This window comes from Diachasmimorpha longicaudata, chromosome 1 (assembly GCF_034640455.1).
Source record: "Diachasmimorpha longicaudata isolate KC_UGA_2023 chromosome 1, iyDiaLong2, whole genome shotgun sequence".
Classification (NCBI taxonomy): Eukaryota; Metazoa; Arthropoda; class Insecta; order Hymenoptera; family Braconidae; genus Diachasmimorpha; species Diachasmimorpha longicaudata.
Window position 1 is genome coordinate 4,529,722 of NC_087225.1, and position 24,239 is coordinate 4,553,960.

General features: G+C 35.9%; 1 protein-coding gene across 1 annotated transcript in view; it reads right to left on the bottom strand.

Annotated features, from left to right (window-relative positions):
- Positions 1-15,361, bottom strand: part of LOC135168047 (tumor necrosis factor receptor superfamily member 3-like) — a 27,912-nt gene extending 12,551 nt beyond the window's left edge. Inside the window, exon 1 of the mRNA XM_064131894.1 lies at positions 14,968-15,361. Within this exon, the coding sequence (XP_063987964.1) occupies positions 14,968-15,030 (63 nt within the window). The 5' untranslated portion in view covers positions 15,031-15,361. The remainder of the gene's footprint in view (positions 1-14,967) is intronic.
- Between the last annotated feature and the right edge of the window lie 8,878 nt (positions 15,362-24,239).

The following is a 24,239-nucleotide window of genomic DNA, read 5'->3' on the forward strand; positions in this document are numbered from 1 at the left end:
AACTATAATAAAAGTGCGGAGAAAATTAAATGTTGTTTGAGAATTCGGGAAAATATCGAATGTGATAAAGTATTTTTAGGCGACGGGAAATGTCCGGTAAAATTCGATCGGCGTTGATGAGGGACGAGGGATTATCACAATTTTCCCGAAAGGCCCGTATAAAACGGATTTGTCGGAAAGATTTAGTAGTCACGGGGATCAACGGCATTAGTGAAACCGAATATTTAAGTCAGCGGGCATAATAAAACGACTTGCTAGATGGGCTTATAATTTTTAAAAGTATTAGTCAGGGGTTTGTACGATTTATAATATCTTTAGTTTCCGAGGAAAAAATGAAGATAATGCAAAATAAAATGAATTCTTATGCGCCAGAACACCAATGAATTCATAAAAAACTTGAAAATTTCAGGCGCATCCTTTCGAGTATAAAAAACCTATAGAATTCTTTTGAATGTTTTCGGAATATTGCTCATTTTATCTTTCAGCAAATTTTCTCTTTGATAATTTACATAATTTTATTAAAGGAATTCTTGATTCCCTGCACCTATAAGGAACCGTTTGAATCCCTTTATTGACGGTAAACTCTGCGCGTGGAATTACTTTACAGATTCTTTTCCCCAATTATAATAGTGTCGACTGCAATAATCATTTTTCCACTTAGTACAAATTCTTTATTAGTAAGATTATGTTTTTTTTCGACCCTGAGACATTTCCAAATTCATTTTCCACTTCTATAATTTTTCATCCAACCAGTATAGTCGCGACCATCATAGCAAAAAACATTCCAACGAAGATCTTTCCCTTTCTCACGATATCTGTGCATTGTAGTTCACCTTTTGTTTATAAGATATATTTCAAGTTTTTATTAAAGGTGTTGTGTATAATTTAAGTAAATTCCCATTCTCCTGAAAAGAACATTCAACCAACTAGACACGGAAAACCTCCGCGTGTAGTGCATATTTGCTATATCATTCTGTGGAGGAGAAATTCCTAGAATTTACACCTCTAGGAAACTGAAAATTGAATGTGGTATTCCTACGAATATAAAACAGAGGTAGTTAACTTGACGACTTATTATCAAGTATTTTTCATAAACATCCAAGCAAGTGCATGTCAGCTATATAGTGATATAATAGCGCGGCCATGACATAATCTCTCACTCTCTGGCGCGCAGTTTGAAAATGTATATGATTTTTGTTTGAAATCAATAGGTTACCAATGAGGTAGAAACCATTTACTTTTTTCACAAGGATTTCTCCAGGTATGAATTTGTAGGTTATCCGCAGAATCAAAATATGATATTAGATAACATAACTTATACATGTTTGCTTGACATTGCAGTTGAAACTCTTCAATTCCTAGCTGCAAATGTAAAAATCCATAAATCTATGTGTTGCGTGCCGTCTCGTAGAAGCTTCAATTTTCGGTATTTGTTATCATTTTCCTTTCATTCCTCTTTTTCCCAAATTAGCTGCCCCAGAAATCATTTTATTCAATGAGAACGTATGTTCCCGCGTTCATAAATTCATCAATCGCAATTATATTCACTACTTTTAATCCTCAGTGCAACTGCCCTCTCTATCGTTTTATTACGGTATTTATATTTTCTCCAAATCTAGAAATAATTAAATTCCTCGTGAAACCGCTATAAAAGACCCTTGTCCACCTGTTCAATTTTTTTTCTAGATGTTAATATTCATTTATTCAAATATTTCTGAATTTTGGGTCGTTTATGACTATCCAATACATTCACGACGAACTGCAGTAATGTTTATTTGTACCAATCGGTTCGTCTCGATAATCCCTCATCACGGGTTGCACTTACCCTAGCAAACCCAAAGCTGCCGTTCTCTTCCACCTCCCCCGTAACCGAAAAAACCTCCCAATTTCTCAAAGATAGTTATTTCCTACCTCCGTTGCATTTTTCCACCAATGGGAAAACTTCTAACTTTAGTCTCATTCGTTCGGCATTGTCATCACCATTTAGCATATAAGACTAATATTGTGAAATTGTGAGTTATAGTTGAATTTTAAAACCTTTTACTAGTGCCATCTAGTAACAACTGTACCTTTTTTTGAATAAACGAAAAGGTAATGAAAACAAGTGAAGTGTTTAGATCCGACAAATCCAAGTCTTCCAATATTCACCCGTCACATCCTCACTCACTCCAACCCTTTTAAAAACCTCCTGAACTAGTTACACAGGGAACCTGTTCGACGTCTAAGAGTTAGGTTGATAGTGTATAAACTCAGACCTCTAAAATTTGGCAATAAAGAAGTCACTTTTTTTGCAAATTGTTCATTCATTCATCAAAGATATTTCTACCATTTTCGTCATTCTCAATTTAAATCTATGGCTTTTCATCCGCTTTTTTTCAAACTTGATGAGGATCGCACACACTTCAGTACTTTTGATAACTTTTTATATAGAATGTACACGATAAAAAGACTTTTGAATGTGTTTGGCGCCTGAATATCGTTAATGCCAATTACCTTCTACTGTCTCTAAAAAAACCACTTGGCTATTTAAATTTCACCATACAACATTCAACAAGTTCCTATCTCCGAGGAGACATTGCAGACGCTCTTTTAACAAGTCAACTGGCTTTAATTATTTACGACTGCGAGTGTGTAACTATAAACCTATCTAGGACACACCCGGATGAGAAATAAAGCCTGGGACATCATAAATAAAGTCACTAAACGTGACAAGGATGCCAGGGTGTATTACGGGCGGGTATTGTTGTTCCTATGCTATTTCTCTCTACTTCCCCCCCGTTATCGCCATCAACAAATACAACAAACAGTCCGAGTTCCGGAAGGAACGAGACGGGGTCACGCCGCAGTGACACATCCGGTTTTTCCTATTGTTAACGAAAAAAAAAATAAATGAATTGGTATAGGGGGGAAGGTGTAATGAAATGAGAAATAACAGTCTCCGTATTATGAAGTATTATGAAGGACGAAAAATGTATTCCTGTATAGTTAATAGTGCAAGATAAATGTTGTCGGGGAAATGGAGATAAATGAATCAATCATTTTTTTGACAGCTTCGTGATTATCAGTCAATTTTTTTTAAGCAGTCAAATTTTTGCGTATGATAAAATGAGGGTAGAATTGGAATTTTAATTAAAAATATTGCAAACATGTTGAACGGACAAATGGGCTCGTTAATGCTGGCGTCAATTCTCGGTGTAGGATTTTTTAATGAGAAACGGATGGAAAAAAGGAATGAGATTTATCATAAGCGTGAGAATTGTCTGGCTTCTGTAGTTGTGATTCTCATGCTTTCTGCATTTTAAATGCTGTGCCCATGGCTATACTTTACCATGCTAATGAGGTTTTGGGGTTTTAAGCATGGGAATGGGGGATAAAATACGAGAGAAATTTTATTTTCAGTTAGTTATAGTTATATTCAGTGAGTTATCAAGGGAGAAAATCGACTTGCGCCGAAATGCCGGACATTCAATTAATGATTTGAGGATGATAATATTTAAGAATTTATCAGATATTTTTACATTATCAATGAACACTCAATATCATGACTGATAAATAATATTGACCAATTGGCAATGAATTTTATTTATGTCATGAGGCCTGATAGACCGCGATTCTCACTTGGCATGTATATGTCATACGGCAATCAAAGTATCGTCTGACTGATGTGATGATAGGCACCGATTGCCTCATCTTCGCCGCCGATTGTAGAGTTACACTTGTCAAATGATATTTTTATCGCATCTTCACATAATCTACTATATTTCTAAATTTTATTATTTCAAATTGACGGGTTAACATGTATTTATGTGAATCTGACGATTCACTTTGAAAACCATTTTGCTAATGTGCTAATGTGAAAAACGTTTGACTTTTTTTTTCCAATCGGAAGAAAATTGTTGAAGTGATTAAACAAACCAGCGACAATAGTTATGCAATTGTAAATGAGTTATTAAAATGTAAAAATATATTTTCTTTGCCGTTAATAGATGGATGGCTGGCTTCTCAACGATTTTTACAACATATTTTTCCCTATTAATTTATATCTATTAAAAATGTTTATAGATATAAATAAAAAAATTAACCAAAACCTCTAATTATTTGATTTTGATTTAGTGATGTACGGCACTTCTCTACGAATAAAGTTTATTGAATTATGGAGGTCGAAATAAATAAACACTTTGAGTATTTTTAAGACTGAGAATTATTATTAAAAATTATAAGGCTCTAGACAGTCAAGAGATACTTTACTGAACGAAGACTTACAATGAACTGACTAAACATTACTGGTGAGGCCCACGTTAAATTCCTCTCCAGAGGGAAATATAAGTTCTTCCACCGTTAACCCTTGGACTTTTCTTTCTTCGCCTTCTCTGGTCATCACAAGTATTTTGAGAAAATCTCGCAATAAGAAAGTCCCTCTGGCATTTTCCCCTGTTTTTTGTTATAACGTAAAGGAAATGTCCCACAGCAACAAAGAAATAAATATTCCGAAATCCGGAAATATAAAAATTCTAGAAGAGTGATTTTTGAACCCGAGGAAAATCCAGGAACCCACCAAAGTTCAAGTGGTTTTAAAGCAAAAAAATATAAATAAATAAGAGTTAATAGACAAAAATTTCCCGGGGTGGCGGTCAGTAAAAGCTTTTATGAGAGGCACTGGCTCTTCTCGGCTCATCTCAGAAAGACAACACTGAAAACCCTGAATGTCATGTGTTTCAAGGGGAAAAAGACATTCTCTGTTGATTACGATAGGCGACATTAAAACGAAAATTTCCATAAAGAAAAAACAATCCAGGCATTTTTGGTCCGATTCAGTCAATTCTGGGATATTCCACATAATCATTTTACACTAAAAATTAATTAATCTCTGAATTAAGTTAATTTTCAATGGCATCCGTTGTAGAGATGAAATGAAGATTTCCTCCGAATTTTACGTTAATAGCTCAATTTTTGCGCGGGTGAGGAGGCGAACAACGATGTTTGTTTCAAAACGGAAAAAGTGACAATAACTATGATTCCTTTCAAGGTTGATTTTTCAATTTCTTATTGATTTCTCGAGATCTAATAATCCCGAAAAAGATGAAAAAAATCAAATATTTTGCTTAATTTTGGAGATATTTCGAATAAACGAATTATATTCAATCGATCGAGATCAATTTCGGTCCACAATTAGCATCAACTCTTATCTACGATTTGCCTAAATTGCAAATTTTCTAGAATTTTTTTTAACCAAAAAATGACCTCCGGTCAGGGTGGGAGAGCAAAAGATTTATATACAATGGGGAGCGTTAGAGGAGGAGGATCCGTTCCCCACCTAGTGCCTCGTACAAACCTGATAATGTTCAGTAGTTGTAATAGCATTAATAGAACATTTTCAAGGTGAGCTCTAAAATTTAATTCCTTATCAATATTCATAGCAAGAACGTTGATTGTTGTGTCTTTTGGTGGGTTGGAAAAACCATGTCTTATCAGGGGCAAGGGATAAGCCAAGACTTTGTAGGTTTTTATCAATTGATTGGACGGATTTCTCTATTATTTTAGTAGCTCTAGGCATTGATTTTTTTCTGTAATACATTGTCTTTATCACCTCCCATGTGTGAAACCTGGACGTCTCGGTGGACTCTCACTCTGAATGTGAGATTATCGTTATGTTGATTAATTTTGGGTTTTAGTGCGAGGTTCTTCTTTCCAAAGGAGATCCTCGAAACTTATTTCCTCCACTTCTCTATCAAATCGTATCCCCTTTTCGAGAGGAGGAGGAGGAGGAGAAGGAGAGGAATTATTAGACTGTCATGTATGACAATAGTTATTTATAACTTTGGTACGCGTTACACGGAGTATTGCAAAATCACTACAGGTCAAAGTGTTTGAAAACACGTGTACTCTTTCAAAGATTTGAAATGGCTCTCCAATACTTCACTCCGAAGGCAAAAATTGCACTGATTAATAATGACGCTTATCTTCTCTAAATAATGTATGTAACATCAATTTTTTACAATAGAAATCAATTGTGCAAAATTGCAACAAGCCCATTTATATTCACCATATTATTAGAATTGATTTCATGCTCGTTCAAATGTTTCCAAACGTTAAAACAATTTCAACTGTTTAATCCATAAACATGAATAAAGAAATTATTCAGCATAAAACCTGATTTCAATAATGATAAATATTCTTGATTTCACTAAATTTTTTTTATGAAAATCGCCAAGTCTCAATTGTAGCTAATGGGATGTACCGCAGTCGAAGGGCGATAGCAAAAGCTTTAATTCCTGAAGACCTTTGTCGTTGTCAACTATAAAAGAGGGCTATAAAAATCGCCAAAGAACAAAATGTGTTTTTTCATAAATTTCAAGACAGCAATTAAAATAATCATGCAACGAGGTGCTTTATTATTTTCGTTTATCATTACGAAAATACTCATCTCTTGATTTGGGAAGCTACCGGATAAATTTATATGCTTAACTAACTAATAACTAGTAACTTGTTGCCAGAATGTAAAAAACTTGAATGATTCTGCCAGTGAATAATGACGCTAAGGACTAAGCTATTTCAACCTAAAAAGAGGCAATGAATGGTAGGAGAATGCCATTTACCATCTACGGAACAATGGATATAACTCTCCTTGCCTCCCACGAGTTTAAAAGTCAACGTTTTTTTTTTTTTTTTTTCAAGTAAGTATTCCCGCAGCAGCTTCACATTGGCTTTCAACATAGTCCAGGATACTTCAACCCGCTGATTGTCATAATTCTTTTGATCCTTGTGTGCTTTTAACTGTTTTGAAATTAAAGCAGCTGTTATGAAGTTGCTAACTTTTTCATTTTTAATAGCGGATATTAACAAATGTGTCTACTGATTATTTTGCAGGCAATGCAGCTATTCAAAGCTTTTTCAGATTTATTGGATTTCTTGGATGGCTTCAATTCCCATAAAAATCATCCAGTTATTCATTCTATCGGCGTTGCGTCTGTTCTCAATCCTATTATGATCCTCCACAATGGAACAAAGTATTATCGACAGCTGTTTCGATCTGGGAGAACAAAGTTCTTTCATTCATGACAATTTTTCTCTCCAGTATTATTTTGTAAATTTCATAATGGAGTCAGGTGTTAAAAAATAGAAAGATATTGTTGGAAAAATGGTTCATGTAACGGGATTCATCTGCAATTAAAACTTTTCTAGACATTTTTGTTAAACTACTAGTTTTTTCTTTTTTATATCAACTTCTCGATAAAAAGTCTCAAATAAACATTGCCATTGCCCATGGAATTTTTCGCTAACGTAAAAGAAGACGATTGAGATCTTTCTATGAATTGGTTTATGGCTTCCAAGATGATCACTATTACGTATTAGACGATTTAGGCTGTTATCATGCTGATGCATAAAAGAGAATGCAACGGGGTAAGGATATTCTACACCCTTTACGCAAAAATTCACTTTTTTCATTTTTTCCACCGAATTTATGACGGAATTGACGTGAAAAAATATCACATTTTGTTTCGACTCACGAGTTGCAAGTTTTTTTAGATCAGGTGGTATTTTTATAGGCTTAAAAAAAAATCCCAGAACTGTAGAAAAAACGGATGAAAATGATTGCTCATCCCGCAACTTTGTGAGCCATTAAATTGTGACACTCAATGATTGGCCAGAAGAATATAACAGAACGTGTTTTCGACAAAATTGGGACACAAAATATCGTGAGGATTTCCGTAACGAGGCGAGAATTCCTATTATTGCTTCCTGTTGAGTAAATCCGAAAATCCAATTTTTATACCCTATCCGTACGTGAGTGCGTGTGTATGTGAGAATTTTTTTTTGAATTTTACGAATTCCTCACGAGTGAATTCATGAAAGGACTGTCCATTTACACAATTTTACTGTGGATATAGGGTACATTTTACCGGGGACATAATAGGGTACATTGGGTATAATTTTTTACCACAGACGAAAGGCCTTATTTATTATCGATTTAATGTGAATTAGTCCAAATGGTAGGCAATAGTTGATAAAAGTAAATGTTAATGATTACCAAGATTCGTTGGTAGTTAAGGATATTGAGGCATTATAGTAAAAATGTAAAAAATCTCTTTAAGATGGATTCAAAACAGTCGAAATGCTTAGTTGCTTTGTGTAGAAATTTCATATGATAATTTCATCATCAATCTACCCCCTTAATTGAAATCTCATTGAAGTATTTTTCTGCATAAAGATCCAGACACTTTGGCTACTTTGGGTTCAGTGAAATGCTTTTTTACTTTAACACTCAAACACTAGAGTTTTTATTTCAGCTCCGTTTGACCCTGAGTCTTCCAACGTTTTACAATAATTGTCTCCCATTACAGACTATTATGATACAATTGTCATTTTTTAATTTTTTAGCATTTCATTTTTAAATTCTTAACAGTACTTTTTCTAAGAATTCACTAGGAATTGTTCGTTACCAGGCCGAAAAGCAATGGCTAGTCATCCACCCAGAACTGGGAGTTTTAGAAATGGAAAAAAAATCAGACCAATTACGTATAAAGTAATGGCTATGAAAGCGCAATCACATAAATTAAGTTAGACACTTGAAAAATGTGTTGACGTGGTGCGTGAGACCGATTCGACTCTTTACATGTATGTTTATATTCGAGGCGGAAATATATCTTTGCAAATCCCCTGGTGAATGTCAATACAACTAATTCACATTGCCAACATCTACCTTTTCTTTTTTGAAATCAGATTGGTGGGGATCAATCTGGAAGCCTATTACCAATTGAATTAGTAGAAATGAAAAAAAATAATAATAACGCGTTAAGTACCGGTAACATCAATTATGTGAAATAGCGTCGATCGCCGGCTTGTTACAAAATATTACAAACTTCTGCTTTGAATTTGTTTAAATGAATAATTACCTTAAATTGTGATAACTAGACTAAATTGTTAAACGTCAAAGGAAATGAGCACAGTGGAACACTAGTGATGAGATGAACATGTTTGAATCATAAGCTGAATATGGAAACCCAAATAAGGTTTACCCATTTATATAGTTTTTTAAACAGGACGAAAGTTTAATTTCACTGCATTGAGCATTCGTTCTATGATAAAGAGGGAAATTATTGTGAACCCTGTAAGATAGTTTCTATCGGGAGTGAAGTAGTTATAGTTGTCCAAACTTGGCAGAAAAAATGCTAGTGGATTTTTGACATTGCCATATTCCCTAACCGCCAAAATGGCTCGTAAATCGATAATATCAGGTGAAATTGGGTTAATTAGAAATTTCTTTTAAGAAACTGAGTTTTCCTAATTCACCAAAGGTAAGGCCATGTAAAGTGGAACATTTTGTAATCATGTCTAACACCAAATATTTTTCTTTCCAAACAAATATACTGGTCTTTAGAGAACACAAAATCCTGGACTTATAATGAAATTAATTGACAAAATTGTTTTTGTTTGGATATATTCCAAGATGTTAGTACGCAGCAGTTACTCCCTCGGGATTTCCAAGGAAATAGTATATTACCCTTCAAGGATGGAAATACCCTGTCTCACATGTCAAAATGATTGTCGTAAGAAGGACGGCGGAACTAGACATGTATAAGAAATTTGAAATGAAGTAGTAGAATGAAGAGAACGTCTTATGTCAAATCCTAATCTGGCCTATCAATTTTTTTCTGTAATTTTTGTTGTCAAATTATATCGACATTAATCCTGGTTGGCTTCCTATCTGATCTGAAATCCTATCCAACAATTTTCCGTAACGTCACAAGATGTTGTGAAACGCCATATAATTATTTGCGACGGTCCTATCGATCCAAAACCACAAACAGATGGTTCTTAAAGCGTATTTTCCAAAATTATTTTGAAATATTGAGTCCGAGGGGCTATTCATTCAAAAATTCGATGACACAGTGATTGCTGATTTCATCTGATTTCGAGATGATTTCAATGATTTCTTGGAATCGTTGATTTCATGCGATTGCCAGGGATTTTTTTCCGGTGATTTCACGATTTCACGATTTCAAGTCTTTAATGCGAATGGGGCAGCAAGGGCGGTGAGGGCTGGTAGGGGAGATAAGTTGGATTCAATTAGATCTCCGGATAAAATACTAGCACTAGCAGCAGTTATATCCAAGTCATGTAATGACAAATACAAGGAGAAATATGTCAATCTTTTTCACTAAATCATTTATTCAACATAGTAAAATAAAGTATATCTCTGGCATACTGAACTGAATTAAACTAAATGAAATAAAATCTTCACGTCTCAGTAAAGGACAAACAATTTAGAACTAAAAATATTTGACAACGTCTTTATATATTTTCTCATCAACTCGGAGACCATTTTTGGAAATGACTGGAGAGGAAATTGTTTGACGGTATTGACTAATATTTATACAGCCATCAGTAGTCATTGGCTGCATTTCAAAAATCTTTGTTTCTTTAAAATATATCAGGTGCAAAGTAGACCTATTTCTTTAACATTACCCTGTACACTAGCATATGATCCTGAGAACTCTCGAGATTTTATTGTTCTCCCATCCAAATAAACAAAACTCAACACCAATCCTAATAAACAAGTTTTATAATTCACTGATTTCATGTGATTTCATTTGCAGTCACCTGAAATCGATGAAATCCCAGAATTTCTCTGATTGCAATTAACTTCGCCCGATTTCATGAGATTTCATGTGATTTCAAACATGATTTCAGCCCGAAGTGACACAGTGATTTCACGAATGAATAGCCCCTCGATTGAGTCAATATTCTTTTAGCATTTTTAACACTTACGTAGATTCGCATGTAATAGATAGGTGATTTTAAAAAATTTACTTCATTTGCACTGGATTAATTTTTTAAACTATAATTTACGGAGACAAAAAACAATAAAAGTCGACGACTTCTTCGGCGAAGGATATGGAGGTGGCATGGAGATCAGGTAAGGAGAGGTAAATGCTGAAGAGGATGGGATTTAGGACGGGGCCTTAGCCTTTAGCGATATTCGTTGGAAAGGGCCCTTCGAGATTGCCCTGAATTACGAAGAATAATTCACGGTAAATTAACATTTACGAGAAAGTGGATGAAGGGTGATGTTTATAGGGGCTACATCTTCGTAGAGTATGCAGGGATCTACATTATCGACTGCTCCTTTCTACCAATGTCTACGAAAACAGAGAAGGGGTGAACTGGTTCGAAGCAAACCCATTCTCCTGAAGCCCTAAACTGGGTATCAGGGAATATGTTTTGGCTCTCCAGCCACCACCATGTAAGTGTATTGGATACTATTTTCTCTCATAGCTTGAGGAATTAAGGAGCGACGGCAATAGAGCGAAATTTATCAGATACGTGGAAGGAGAATTTTTTGTCAATGAAGGAATTGAATTTATCGGGGGGGGATGGTAGAGGTGAGGTGAGGTAAGATCGGGGTAGAAATGGCCTAGAAATTTTTTCATTTTCTGATTGTTGAGCCATTTAATTTTATTAAAAAATAATTGATGGCGGGGAGGGGGAATTGTTTTTCGGGGGCAAGAAATAATAGTTGACCCATCCTTGTATTTTTCCTTACGTAATTATGAGTTTGGTAAGTTGTCATTGTTTTTTCTACTGCTTTTTAGCAGCTTTCATTCCCCCATGGAGCTAGTGGATATACTTATCATTGTTTTTGAGGACCCTTTCAGTGGTTCTTCCTCTTTATTTTCACCTTTACCTTCTTTTATTTTTCATTTCCATTTTTGATGAAAAAGAGAGTACTTCCATAATTTTAATGATAACATTTTCGCATTTAATTTGCGGAGAGGAGTGAGCCATGGCCAATAAATTTTGCATTTGTTTATTATGTGAGAGAATGGTTTCAACTAGTTGGGAGGGCAATTGATACATTTTTCTAGTGCAGAATGGTCACTATCCATGTGGTCGGTGGGGATCTTCCAGGATGATTCAATGACGAGGTTAGAGGCAACTAGTGTGAGATCAATGCAAGACGGCGAGCTTGAGGAGAGAGAGGGAGAGAAACTTCTGAATGACATTGGAAATCGCCCACGATGATTGTCGCTTGGGAGTTAGTACAGGAGTTAAAAAGTCTAGCCCATTTGACTGATTATATCCAAGCCTGGAAAGGAATCACCTTTAGCCGAGATGTTGGGGATGTCGACCGTTTGCCATGTGTTGGATAGAAAGAATTGTTGAATTGAGGTGAGGGCATTGGAGATTAGGCTTAGGTGGCCGGAGAGTTCAAAACACTACCAAGATGTCTAGGACCATGTTGATCGGATTCATTATTGAGGATGTTAAATAGTTGTTATTTTTCTTTTGTTTCATATTTTGAGGGGGATTAAAGTTGATGTAGTATCCGTCGTTGGCTGAAATTCATGGGTGTATGTTTTGGTTTGGATATGGTGAGGGGGATGAGTGCGGTGGGATATAGTGGTAGTGGTGGTGAGTTGAGAAGGAGCGGAATTGGTTGGGAAAGGATGGAGGGTGGTTCTTTAGAGAGCCGAGTTTGGGTGAATGACGGTCCTGCTTTCCTTTTAATTGGGGAAAATGATGAGTTGCTCGTAAGGATTTGGCATGCTTATACGTAAGAGATGATGGTATTTAATGCCATTAGATGTAGCAAACTGATGGATTTGGCGTTGGAAGTGGAGCGTTTGGGCAGTCATTGGTGGCTTTGCAGTTTATGCTGTCGGGCATTCCGAGTCGAGGGGATCACTCATGAAGCAGTGGTTGCAAGTTGATTGAGTGACTTGCAATACGATGGAACGAACATGGAATCTCACATGATATAGGGATATTTGGGGGGGAAGGGAATGATTACATCATTTTTCTGTCAGCGTCGTCGTCGTCGTCTGAGGCTTTGAGAGAACGATTGCAGCGGGATATATTAAGACACTTGGGTTATCTTACTTACTGAAAATTAATGAAATTCATAAGAAAAAAAACGGAGCTCGGAAATCGAGGCAAGATACGCTTGACGATCAGTCCAATGAATGTAGGCAGGTTATTGAATTTTCATGAGTAGTACAAATGTGTATAGTTATCTTTATAAAAGGTGAAAGAATTTTTGTTTCCAATTGTGTTTATCATCTAAAAAATAATAACTAGTAATACTACGCAGTTTTACTTGAATATCGAAATTTCTACGTGAACAATGACAACGATAAACAAAATAATAGACGCTCCGAACGATGAGATATGTAAAAAAAATAATTAAAAAGAGATAAATTATCCACCGGAAGAATAACTCCTTAAATAGATTACTTATGCATTTAAGTAACATAAATAATAATACTATCGGCTAATAGAATTCGAAGTAGTGATTGAATTTGCTCGCTGAATGGGCTATAACGTCACTATTCTTCATTGTGACCCAATAAGTTGTCTAGTGTGAACCGTTGAAGCGTATCTTTCCATTTGGCAAACGTTGAATTAACTGGTCCGCAGCTAATGGGGACAACCTGAAGCGTCGAGACGCCCGGCGCCAGTACATAATTTCGATTATCGCATGTAAAAGTTTCATACTCCGATAAAATGACATCAAACTTGGAGATTACCGGAGTTTTCAGGTTGAGTGATTTATTCATAGGAAACCTTTTGGTAACTAATTAATTTTCTCTTAATTATCACATATGGAAATTAGATAGAATGATCTAGGGATGTAGCTAACAGGGGAATTATCGAACAGTTTACAGAAATTGGAATGTTGCGATAGACAAGAAAGTGGATAACAAAGAAAAGAAAAATTAAACCAAGGTGCAGATAAATGCAGTCGAATCGCAACTTTTGAATGCCTCGGTAATATTTTTGTTATTTATCAAAAAGAGAGGTAAAAGACAATTTTCATTAAAATAATCTTGAACAGAAGCTAATTCCCGACCTTGAAATATTGATCTCATTTGACGTCTATTAACAAATTGAATGAATTTTTACCCTGATTTGGTGATTTTTCAAGTAAATATCTAGTAGAAAAAAAAAGATTCATTCCCAATGTTCGGTTGAGGAGTTATTCTTTCAAAATTTTGTTATAATTCATAAAAAAACATTTTTCAACTATTAGGCATAACATTTCTATAAAAATAAACTCGAGTAAAATTTTATTATATTTTTTTGGTTTGTAATTTTATATTTTTTCAAAAACCATCATAATATAGTATTCGATTGAATCCTATAAAATTACAAATGATTTATTATGCAGTTTTAAGTTACGGATATTCAAGTATTTTTTTCAATTTATTCCAGACCGCACTATGGATTTACTCGTTAATAGTTGCATGTACGAGAAAAATGTTTTAAAAAATCATTAAAATTCAACGTCAATAAACTTATATTTTCCACCGAATGATTATTTTTAAAAATATTCCTTGCTTTGGCGAAAGTAATAGAAGTTATTTACACGACTCAAGATTAACAAATCTCGTAGTATTGGGAAGAAAAAAAATTGATAATGAAAAAGAACGAAAAATAATTTTCCAAAATTTTTACTTCTCATTTGAGTAACTTTCCAATAGTAAATCGCTTTATCACGTGTGGGTCAAGTGGAACACAACTTAAAGTTCTGATTTTCAATTACAAAAATGGAAAGAGATTTCACTGGAGAAGAAAAGAGTAAAATATTTCCTACGGAATGAATATTTTTTTTTATTGATGTTAATAAATAACTACCTCAAATAGGATGAACCCTCCGAAATTTTATTATGTAAAAGCCTAAAATCTATTTCTCGTTAGTGTTGGAATATATGAATAACGTCATTACACGATTCGGTATACATGATTTTCAAAGTGGCCAATGGAGAGCTTATAGATTATTTATGAAAAAAGCTCGTACTATTCAAATAATGCAATAGAAGATTTCATAGGTGAAGTTTCTACTTTTTTGCAATGAAAAAGCGTTTTTTGTCTAACAAACTAGGCAAAGTTGGTGAGTATTCACGCGATCGACTAGGAGCCATAAAAAAATTTCGAATCATATTTTTTAGCATGTTTTTTTCTCACCTGGAAAACTCTGAAGATTACACACACTGTGAAGAATGTAATTGCCAGTCGTTGAGTGATCATTTCAGTATTTTTTAATACTTTCAAATGCTCTTGCAATGTCACTAAACACTATTAATGTTGCGAGATTCTTCTCTCTCTGCGATTCGCGTTGACAAATGATTTCTATTCCGGATACTTGTATCACTAACAAATGCGCCACATATTGACAAAAATATCGAACAATTCAATGAAATGTAGTGGGTAGTCTCGATCGAGGAGCGAGAGGGCTGTGATGTTGCTCGTATACCGGCTGCGTAAGAAGTGAAACAAGCCGAGTGTTGCAGGAGCAGCTGCACTCAGGTACACACTGAGCACGCGGTATCGACAGACGTCGACGTGAGCCACGAGGTACACATCACCCCACCGTTCAATTCAACTTTTTGATTTTTCATATTATTTCCATTTATTATGGAAATGGATCCCAAACGTTCGGATATTATTCGTATTTCTTTCAAGGGGGTGCATACGTCTACACGTATGTGTGTATGCAACAAAAGATTTTCTCCACTGTGTGCGATGGAATGGATATAATTGAATATTTTTTCTCCTTTAATTTAGCTATTGCTCAGCTCCATGCACCGCCATTAGTTGCAATTTAATTGGTTCATAAAATTTTTGAATTTTTGTTTTTAATTAATTTTTAATCAAAGAAATAAACAACTCAAGTTATTGCGAGATAGGTGAAATTTCGCCGAATCACAGGTGTTACTACGGACTAAGTCTGTGTGCCAAAATTTAGCTCGATTGATCTTGCCGTTTTTCATTAATTAACATTTCGGTCTGAGCAATTACAGGTTTTTCACTTCTAAAAACCTCCATCTCGATGTACTCTATGTTAATTAATCAAATTCTCTCGTCATTTTCGTCGCGATGTACATCATCTCAATTGATCAAAATATGTATAACAATGCAGATTAAGTTTTCGAGATATTCCAATTTTTCCACGTTTTTTCTACAAAATTTTTCTAGCACGGGAAAGTTGTGATAAATAAATTATTGAGTAAGTACAGTTTCCTCCAAATTCTAAAATTATAGTATCCGAGCCATGCTCGTATTAGCGCTTGTACGGGATTCCGAAAAAATACCTTCGCTTACCGCGACATGATAACGTTTTGCGTCGGATTTTGAGCGGATACGGAGAGAGTGACCCAGAGGAAAGAATAATTGCAATTAGTTGTGATATTTTAGAAATCATTTTTGAGATTTCGAACACTTTGTAGTTGGTCGTTTTAGTTAAACAATTGATTGTGGATTAATGACGCCTACGTTTAATTGTGAGTAATATACGCCTATGGTGTAATTAGACCTAATTTCTTACTAGGATCCATTAAAATTATCGTGACATAGGTCAAAATATTATCGAGCTGCACCATTATTTTTTTTCTCCCTTATTATTGTTTCTGCGAACACGTGTAGGTGCAGTTCAAACCCTGCCACTCACATAGAGGATTAACGGGGTAGAGTGGGCTAGTTTGCATTTTTGCATGGAAGGCCACGCGACCAATTATGACCGTTGCTCTCGCGTAGACTGCCAATAGTCGCTTAAGTTATGAAAATTGGCTACATACGTTAAAGGAAATCGTGAAAAATAAAGATTAGGGTATGTTTTTCTTAATCCCGGAATTCCGCGGATACGGCTGCAAAAATAAAAAAATTGAGAAAATGCAGAATTTAAATCTTCCGACGTAGGATACCGAGATACCGACTATACCCTTCGTGCGCCACCGCAAAGCACGAGGCTCTGTTCCATCTGTTACGTCGATGGCCATTCGTAACTAGGTGGCGTTGCGCACCTGGTGGTGAATTTAAATTCCAGTATGTCCCGTTTAATTTCATTAATAATTTAATTATTTTATTCTTATTGATACTGCAAAGCTGATCACGTGTGCTCTGGTGCACAATGACGTCTCTTTTAAAATTCAATAACGAAGTGCTTATTCATGAAAAATAGGATACATAATTGGAAATAAACAGTTGAAAAAAACGAATATACAAAGGGAGTTAATACAAATATTGGACGGCTGTTGATTTACTGTCGTCGCCATAAACCCATAAATTCAGACGTAAATTTTTTGAGAAAGGTTCGTAGCAAATCCCAACAGATCTCCCTTTGTATTCGTTGTAGTAAACCCAAGAACGTCTTTTTTTGCGGGTCACCCGTGCATCTCAAATTCTAGAATGTGCATGGGGGTGGCTGGCAACAGTTGACTGCTTCACGACGTTGTCCATCTCCCCCCCCCCATCATTTTTTATTTTTAATAGCTCAAAACATAAGGAAGAAAAAGAATGCGTGCGCAACCTAAAAAGAGTGGGAGTCATAGGACCCACGAAAGGGAAATTTTGAACAGTAAGTTAATTCACTTTTTGTTTTCGACGAGAGCCTTTTAGAGATCAGATTTAGCTAAAATTATAGAGTTCAGAGTTACAGAGCTTGTAATATTATTGTGTGAATAAATAGTTTACGTGCTCTCTCAAAGCACACAGTGTTTTATTCATAACAGATTAAATAAACCCTCATCCCAATTAACATTGACGATTTATCAATTGTCATTTGGATTGGACTTCGTTGGATTGCCCATCCCGGCTTCAGCTGGGAAACGTTCCTGAGCAGTATCCTATTAGCTGCAAAAAAAAACGATTTTTGAACGAAAAATATTGAGAATTATTAAGTGTACAGAGTCAGTAGAACTAATTAGGTTGAGGAATTAAACTATATGATTGGATGATATCAAATGCCGGGAAATAACAAGACCGCTATATGGACGTAAACAGCACGTCTGCTCAGCTTGACTTTATTATTTCAACTAAACTGCATTCAAGATACATTTGGTACGCGGTTAGGTGTGTTTGCTTGTGTAAGTATCGAGTAGAAGATTCATTGTATTTGTCATATGTTCGACAAAAAAAACTTATAGAATCGGTTGTACTTCGTTAGCAAGTTATTGTACACCTGTCTTTAACGTTTAAGAGTTGATTATTCTTTTTTAATTCATTAATCGAAATAACGCGTGAAGTTAGCCGACAAAATTTTGAAAAATTAATTATTTTAACTTTTTTTTTTCATTCGATTCTAAATCGTTTGCAGAATCCGACTCTGTAATTATTATCATTTAAGAGTGCATATTTTTTTATGAATAATATATTTTTCTCAATACCATTTGACACAGGCTTCCCCTCCCCGCCGTAGTATATTAGCCGACAAAGGTCAGAACAATAGAGTATCTCAATTTTGTCTTCTTACTTTTAAGGGCAAATCGTTTGTAGAATGTAAATATCAGCAACATTTAAACAATTATCTCCGTAATGTCAAAGGGGATGCACGTGCTTTTCGGAATTTTTCTACTAAAAAATGCTTTTTAACAAATATCTTGTAAACAAATGGGTTTACAACATTTTGTCAAAAAGATTTGTTTGGGGATTGTCTGAATTTAGGGTGGATGTGAGATGGAAAATTTCAAGGAAGGATGATTAGGGCTAACCGGTGGAATAAATTATTAACACTGATTGAATATATTTTCTGTAAAACTTTATTGGGGCCACGTGCCATCAAAATCTAGAATTAACACCGGGCTTACTTAGACTAATTCCCGAGGTGTATTAAATTAATGTCGCTAACTGTCCGGTGATGTACTGATTGACAGTAAATTATTATAGAATATAAGGAGAAATCGTCTTTATACTCGGCGCAGATGTACTTGATGATGTACTTGGTGATGTACTCGGTGAGGTTCTACTGATAGCGAATTTCTGACAATTAAATATGCATTATCGCGTCCTCTGACTGACACAGATTGGCTGATCCGAGATTTGAGCTTCCGGGGTCAGCTCGTTGATCTACTGACCCGACGTGTCGCTGGGAACTTTTTGGTTTTGACCGCATGTCTTCAGTTATCGACTGTGATTATTTATCTACGTTTCAAACAAGATTTTTTTGTGGTGAAGTCAGTTTTAAACATTAAATGTCTAATGAGAAAATCAGGAAAATTAATTAGTTTATTAAATAATCGAGGATTTTTGTTTCAAGTTAAAATCTAATTATTAAATAATCTAATGGATTTACGTTATTCCATCATTAGACATTTATTGTAGAAAATTTGATTCTCTTCAAAAAATGTCTAGTTGTAGCGGCTACATGCCGCCTGACAACAGACCACCTGAAGTCACCCACAGGAGCACGGTAAACACACACACACACACACACGCACCCAGAGGAATTTGCCCAGGACACTTGAACAGTGCCCAGTGGGCGCAAAATAGTTGACTATCAGTGTCTCACCTGGTCACATCTATTCTAATCACTGTGCTCCAATAACGTTGTAACCCTGACTAACGCTTCGGCGAATAAATATATTATTTAACTAATATTCGTCTGTGGTTAGATTCGGATGTTCCCTCAGACTAAATCAATCCCCGAATCCTACATAGTGACAAAAGACCGTAAATCCATTTGTTCACTTAATAACCAAGGAAATGCGTTTATTGCTTCCAATTTCCCGAAAATCGCGAGCCCTGTGAATTTTGGAATCCATTGTTTATTGTTAATTATCTATGGAAGAGACCCTTCTACGGTATTTTGTCAAAAGATCTTTTTTATTATAAATTTAATTCACAACAAGAAAGGTCTGTTTAAAAGAGAGAGAAAAATCACCCAATTCTCCAGCGAAGAATTCGAGAACATTCAAACTGAGGAATTCGTCTCGAACTTTCCAAAGCCTTGGGCTGCTAATCCCATCAAAACAACCTTTGGGTATATAAAGAGACCCAAAAACAGACATGCTCACTCAGTCTCAAATAGTTCAACGGTCAACAGTGAATACGCAATTACGTCAACAAGCAATTCTCGATCGGATATATTTATTCGCAATTTAGAACCGGACTCAATTTATATAAGACTAGTGTGTTCTCCATAATTATCAACTTGTACATCACCAATTAAAGCTAATCGCGAAGATAACTAATTATCAATTTTAGTTATCAAATTCAAATAGTTTTTCTCAACATCCTATAGAAGGATGAAAAACCACCACGCGCTAAGATGCGTCCACTCAACGGACGTTTTTAGCAGGTTCAACGTATACGATGAACGGACGCACAAGTGCTCCTTATTCGATTCCGTCACCAGTATTAGTCGTAGTGAAACCAAGAAAATCACCTGTACAAAATTCTCTCAAGGACGCGAGGTCACGCCTCAATTATTTAGAATAAAATAAGTGCATCCCATATAAGTTTCTCATGTCTCGTGTACTTTATTTTCCCCACCGATCCCAAACCGGCACCGCATCCTCGTCTCCATCTCAAACAAGGTCTTTTGACAAAATACCTTTGTCTTGTTGTAAATTAAGATCTTTTGACAAAATACTGTAGACGTGTTGCATGATGAGATAATTAACATTTAAACAATTATCTCCGGAATGCCAAAAGGGATTGTATTCTAATAAATAATCCTAATCTTAATAATAATAGGTTTTTATTCACCCCCTGTCCCCCCCCCTCCTTCGAAAGGAGTGTCATGCAATTGCCAATGAGCGAGAGAGAAATATCTTTCCCTCTCTCTCACACTCACTAGCGGAATGGAACGTCCGCTCGTGGAGAAGGGGACGCACGCACGCCGCTTACCCGCAGCACACGGACGTAGAGCCGCGCAACGCTCGCACTCCATTGGCCGTTCTTTTCACCCCCATATCTCTGCAGGGGTGCGTCCGAGCGAAAAGTGAAAAAGGACTTTTCTGCTCAGAATCACCCCCAAAACATGCCGGTTCACCAGCATCTAGAGTCGCCGGTCACCCTGTATACGAGCTCGGAAGGCAAATGGCGGCAAAAGAGACTTACGAATGATTAGCATAACCAGTATTGTAAAAAGAAGGAAATTCACTCTTAAACGATAAAAAACTGAGATTTACATTCTACAAACGATTTGCCATTAATAGTCAGAAGACAAAATTGAGATACTCTATTTTTCTGACCTGTGTCGGCTAATATACTACAGGGAGGGAGGGGGACCCTATGTCAAATGGTATTGAGAAAAATATATTTTTCATAAAAAACTATGCACTCTTAAACGATAATAATTACAGAATCGGTTTCTACTAACGATTTATGATCGAATGAAAAAAAAACTCAAAATAATTAATTTTTCAAAATTTTGTCGGCTAACTTCACGCGTTAATTTGATTAATGAATTAACAAAGAATAATCAACTCTTAAATGTTGAAAACGGGTCTACAATAACCTGCTAACGAAGTACAAACGATGCTATAAGTTTTTTGTTCAAAAATCGTTTTTTTGCGGCTAATAGGATACTGCTATGTTCCTGCCTCATTTTATTAATTTGAATAAAGGTGCTTGTTATGTCCTACCTGAGTTACCAGGAGGATAGTGGCGCCTCTCACCAGGTTGAGCGCCAAAGTTTTGAAAATCGTAGATTCGTCAGCCGCTCAACCTCTAAAGAGGACTCCATCGAAGTTGACTCGTTCACTCTCCGGATGCCAGGGTTTAGGTTTTAATTATAAATAAATTGGTAAAACAAGCTTTTAGGAGAACACACTTTATTTTATTTAAACTTCTGTTGAAACTTCAAGAAGACTTTAAACATAAAAATCCGTAAAACTAAATAAGGCGAAGAGAGAAGCTCAAAGTTGTGGGAAGACTGCCACACTAGGACTAACTTAAAAATAATAATTAAATCTAAGGGTTGGGTCCTACACCCCCACCCGTTTATTAGTTGCGCGCGCAATCTTTGTGCGCAAAACATAGGAAGATAGTTCCTAGAAGAAAATGGGAGGGGGGAAAAGAAAAGAGGGATGGATCTCGAACAAGGGGACCATGCAACGTCATGTTTACGTTGCGAGAAACTCAGGCCCCTTTGAGCCAGCAAAACAATGAACAAGGGAAACGACATGTGTGGGGTACATGTAGCGCGAAACCTTTCTAAATATTTCGTAACAGAAGGTTTCCAATTTCCCGACCGTGACCGTCGAATGCATTTTCATCTATTATTTTGACACTTTCGAGGAAAGTGTTTTTATGATAAATTTTGGAGAATCATAAATCCAACAGGCAGACTCAACTCCTGAGATTGATGACTTCCGGTGGTTTTCCACTTTTGACAGAATTATTTTCCATCCCTTGTTTATTCTTCTATAGCTCGACCCTCTCCTAACTTTCTATTTTATCGCAATACATTTTCAAATTTCGCGGATAAAATGGTGAATTAATTGTGCCATCTATGTAATTCTGGCCGCAGGACATCACATGCTATTTCCTAGTGACATCTGGGAGGACATAACACATCTACGTGAGTTGTTACGTTCGAGCCTGGTTCACTGGTTTCCAGATGGCGCGTCCGATGCCCGTGGAGTGCAAATGCACTCTGCTTCATACGTGCGGGATTTTTGAATTAAATGATCGAACACAAACACCAAGGTTATAGGGCTATAATATAGAAACTTTTATTCACACCGTTTAGACTTAGAAATAATACCACCTCGTGTTTGTTTCTTCCTCCCAAGTGTGATTTACTGTCAAAAATAATCTGTAAGTGGTTTTATTACTTCCTCTCCTTGAAAGAAATTTCCTCAGCAATCTGACTGGACAATTTTCAGGATTATCGTTATTTTGAATTAGCCACTTGCTATTGGCGCATTTTTTGTCCCCACCTTGGGTTGTCTTTGGAAAGACAGGATTATACTCAATCCTCCCCGTGAGTGAAGCATCGTTCTTTAGCTCCTCTCTGAAATGATGTACCATAGCTGATACTCCTTCACCCCCTCTTCAAGCCAATTCCACCGAAATAATGATAAAAACTTTCCTCTGCAATCCTTCTGGCGTATCTTCATCCCAAACATTCATCATAGCTTCAAGGTCACTCTTATCAAAAGCTGTTGCACTGGTTGTTCTTTTATCAGGATTAGACTGGAGTACACGTCTCTCAGCATTCCGGGCATCCCGAGCTGATTGGAACACTGAACTCTTGAAAGGATCGATCTCTCTCTCAAACTTCTTGGAGTACTTTTTTTGAACCTTTTTTGCGGTCTGTTTCGACATTGTTTTCACTACATTTTCTTTATAATCCTCATCATTAGTTTTCTTCATATGATAAGCCCAATCTTTTAAAATATCACATAGTTTTTCACTCGTAGTTGTGGCTTCCAGCGTACATTTTCTGTCTGCACAAAATGCAGAGAATTTTTTCCAAATTGTGGCTTTTGTCTCCACTGTATTATTAGGCACATTATTTTTAATTTTTTGATCAATAATGTCCAAGGATTCTTCCCCAAATCTCCTCATGTCGAGGTAAAGTCAGTGAACTTGATGTTTTCTAATGACAGTTTTGGGGTTTCCAACGCGTACAAATTGCTTAAGAGCAAGAGAGTCGTCAAGTTTTTCAGGAAAAATCACTCGTGCTTCGCACTCATGATTTTTTAACCTGAAAAACTTGACTCCTTCATTTGTTTGCAACGAATCTATCGGGAAATATTCGATAACTTTGAAGCTCTTGTGGTATTATATGTGATTATTTTTCCCACCCAAATTTCAGCCAATAGAATTGCACCATTTGTTGATATTTTGTATAGCCTACCTCGAATATCAGCGATAATTTTTTGAATATTTTGGTAAACAAACAACACTTAACCAAATAAACCTCTTTTCATGTCATGGCACAATTCTCTTGGCCGAAATTTGGATAGGAAAAATAATCCCCTGAATACCACTCGAGCTTCAAAATTATAGAATATTTCCCTCTAGGTTCCCTGCATACAAATGAAGTCGTCAAGTTTTTCAGGAAAAATCACTCGTGCTTCGCACTCGTGATTTTTTAGCCTGAAAAACTTGACTCCCGATAGATTCGTTGCAAACAAATGAAGGAGTCAAGTTTTTCAGGAAAAATCACTCGTGCTTCGCACTCGTGATTTTTTAGCCTGAAAAACTTGACTCCTTCATTTGTTTGCAACGAATCTATCGGGAAATATTCGATAATTTTGAACCACTTGTGGTATTATATGTGATTATTTTTTCCATCCAAATGTTGGTCGTTAGAATTGCACCATGAGACATAATTTTTAACGAATTGCCATCCAATCTGTCAGATACAATTGAGGGTTACTTCATCATTTGTATTTTTTTATATAGGCAACATGAAAAATTTCCAGTGAAATTTCCAAGAATTTCCGCAGAAATACCGTGTTGGCTATACAAAATAACGTCGAATGGTGCAATCCTATTGGCTGAAA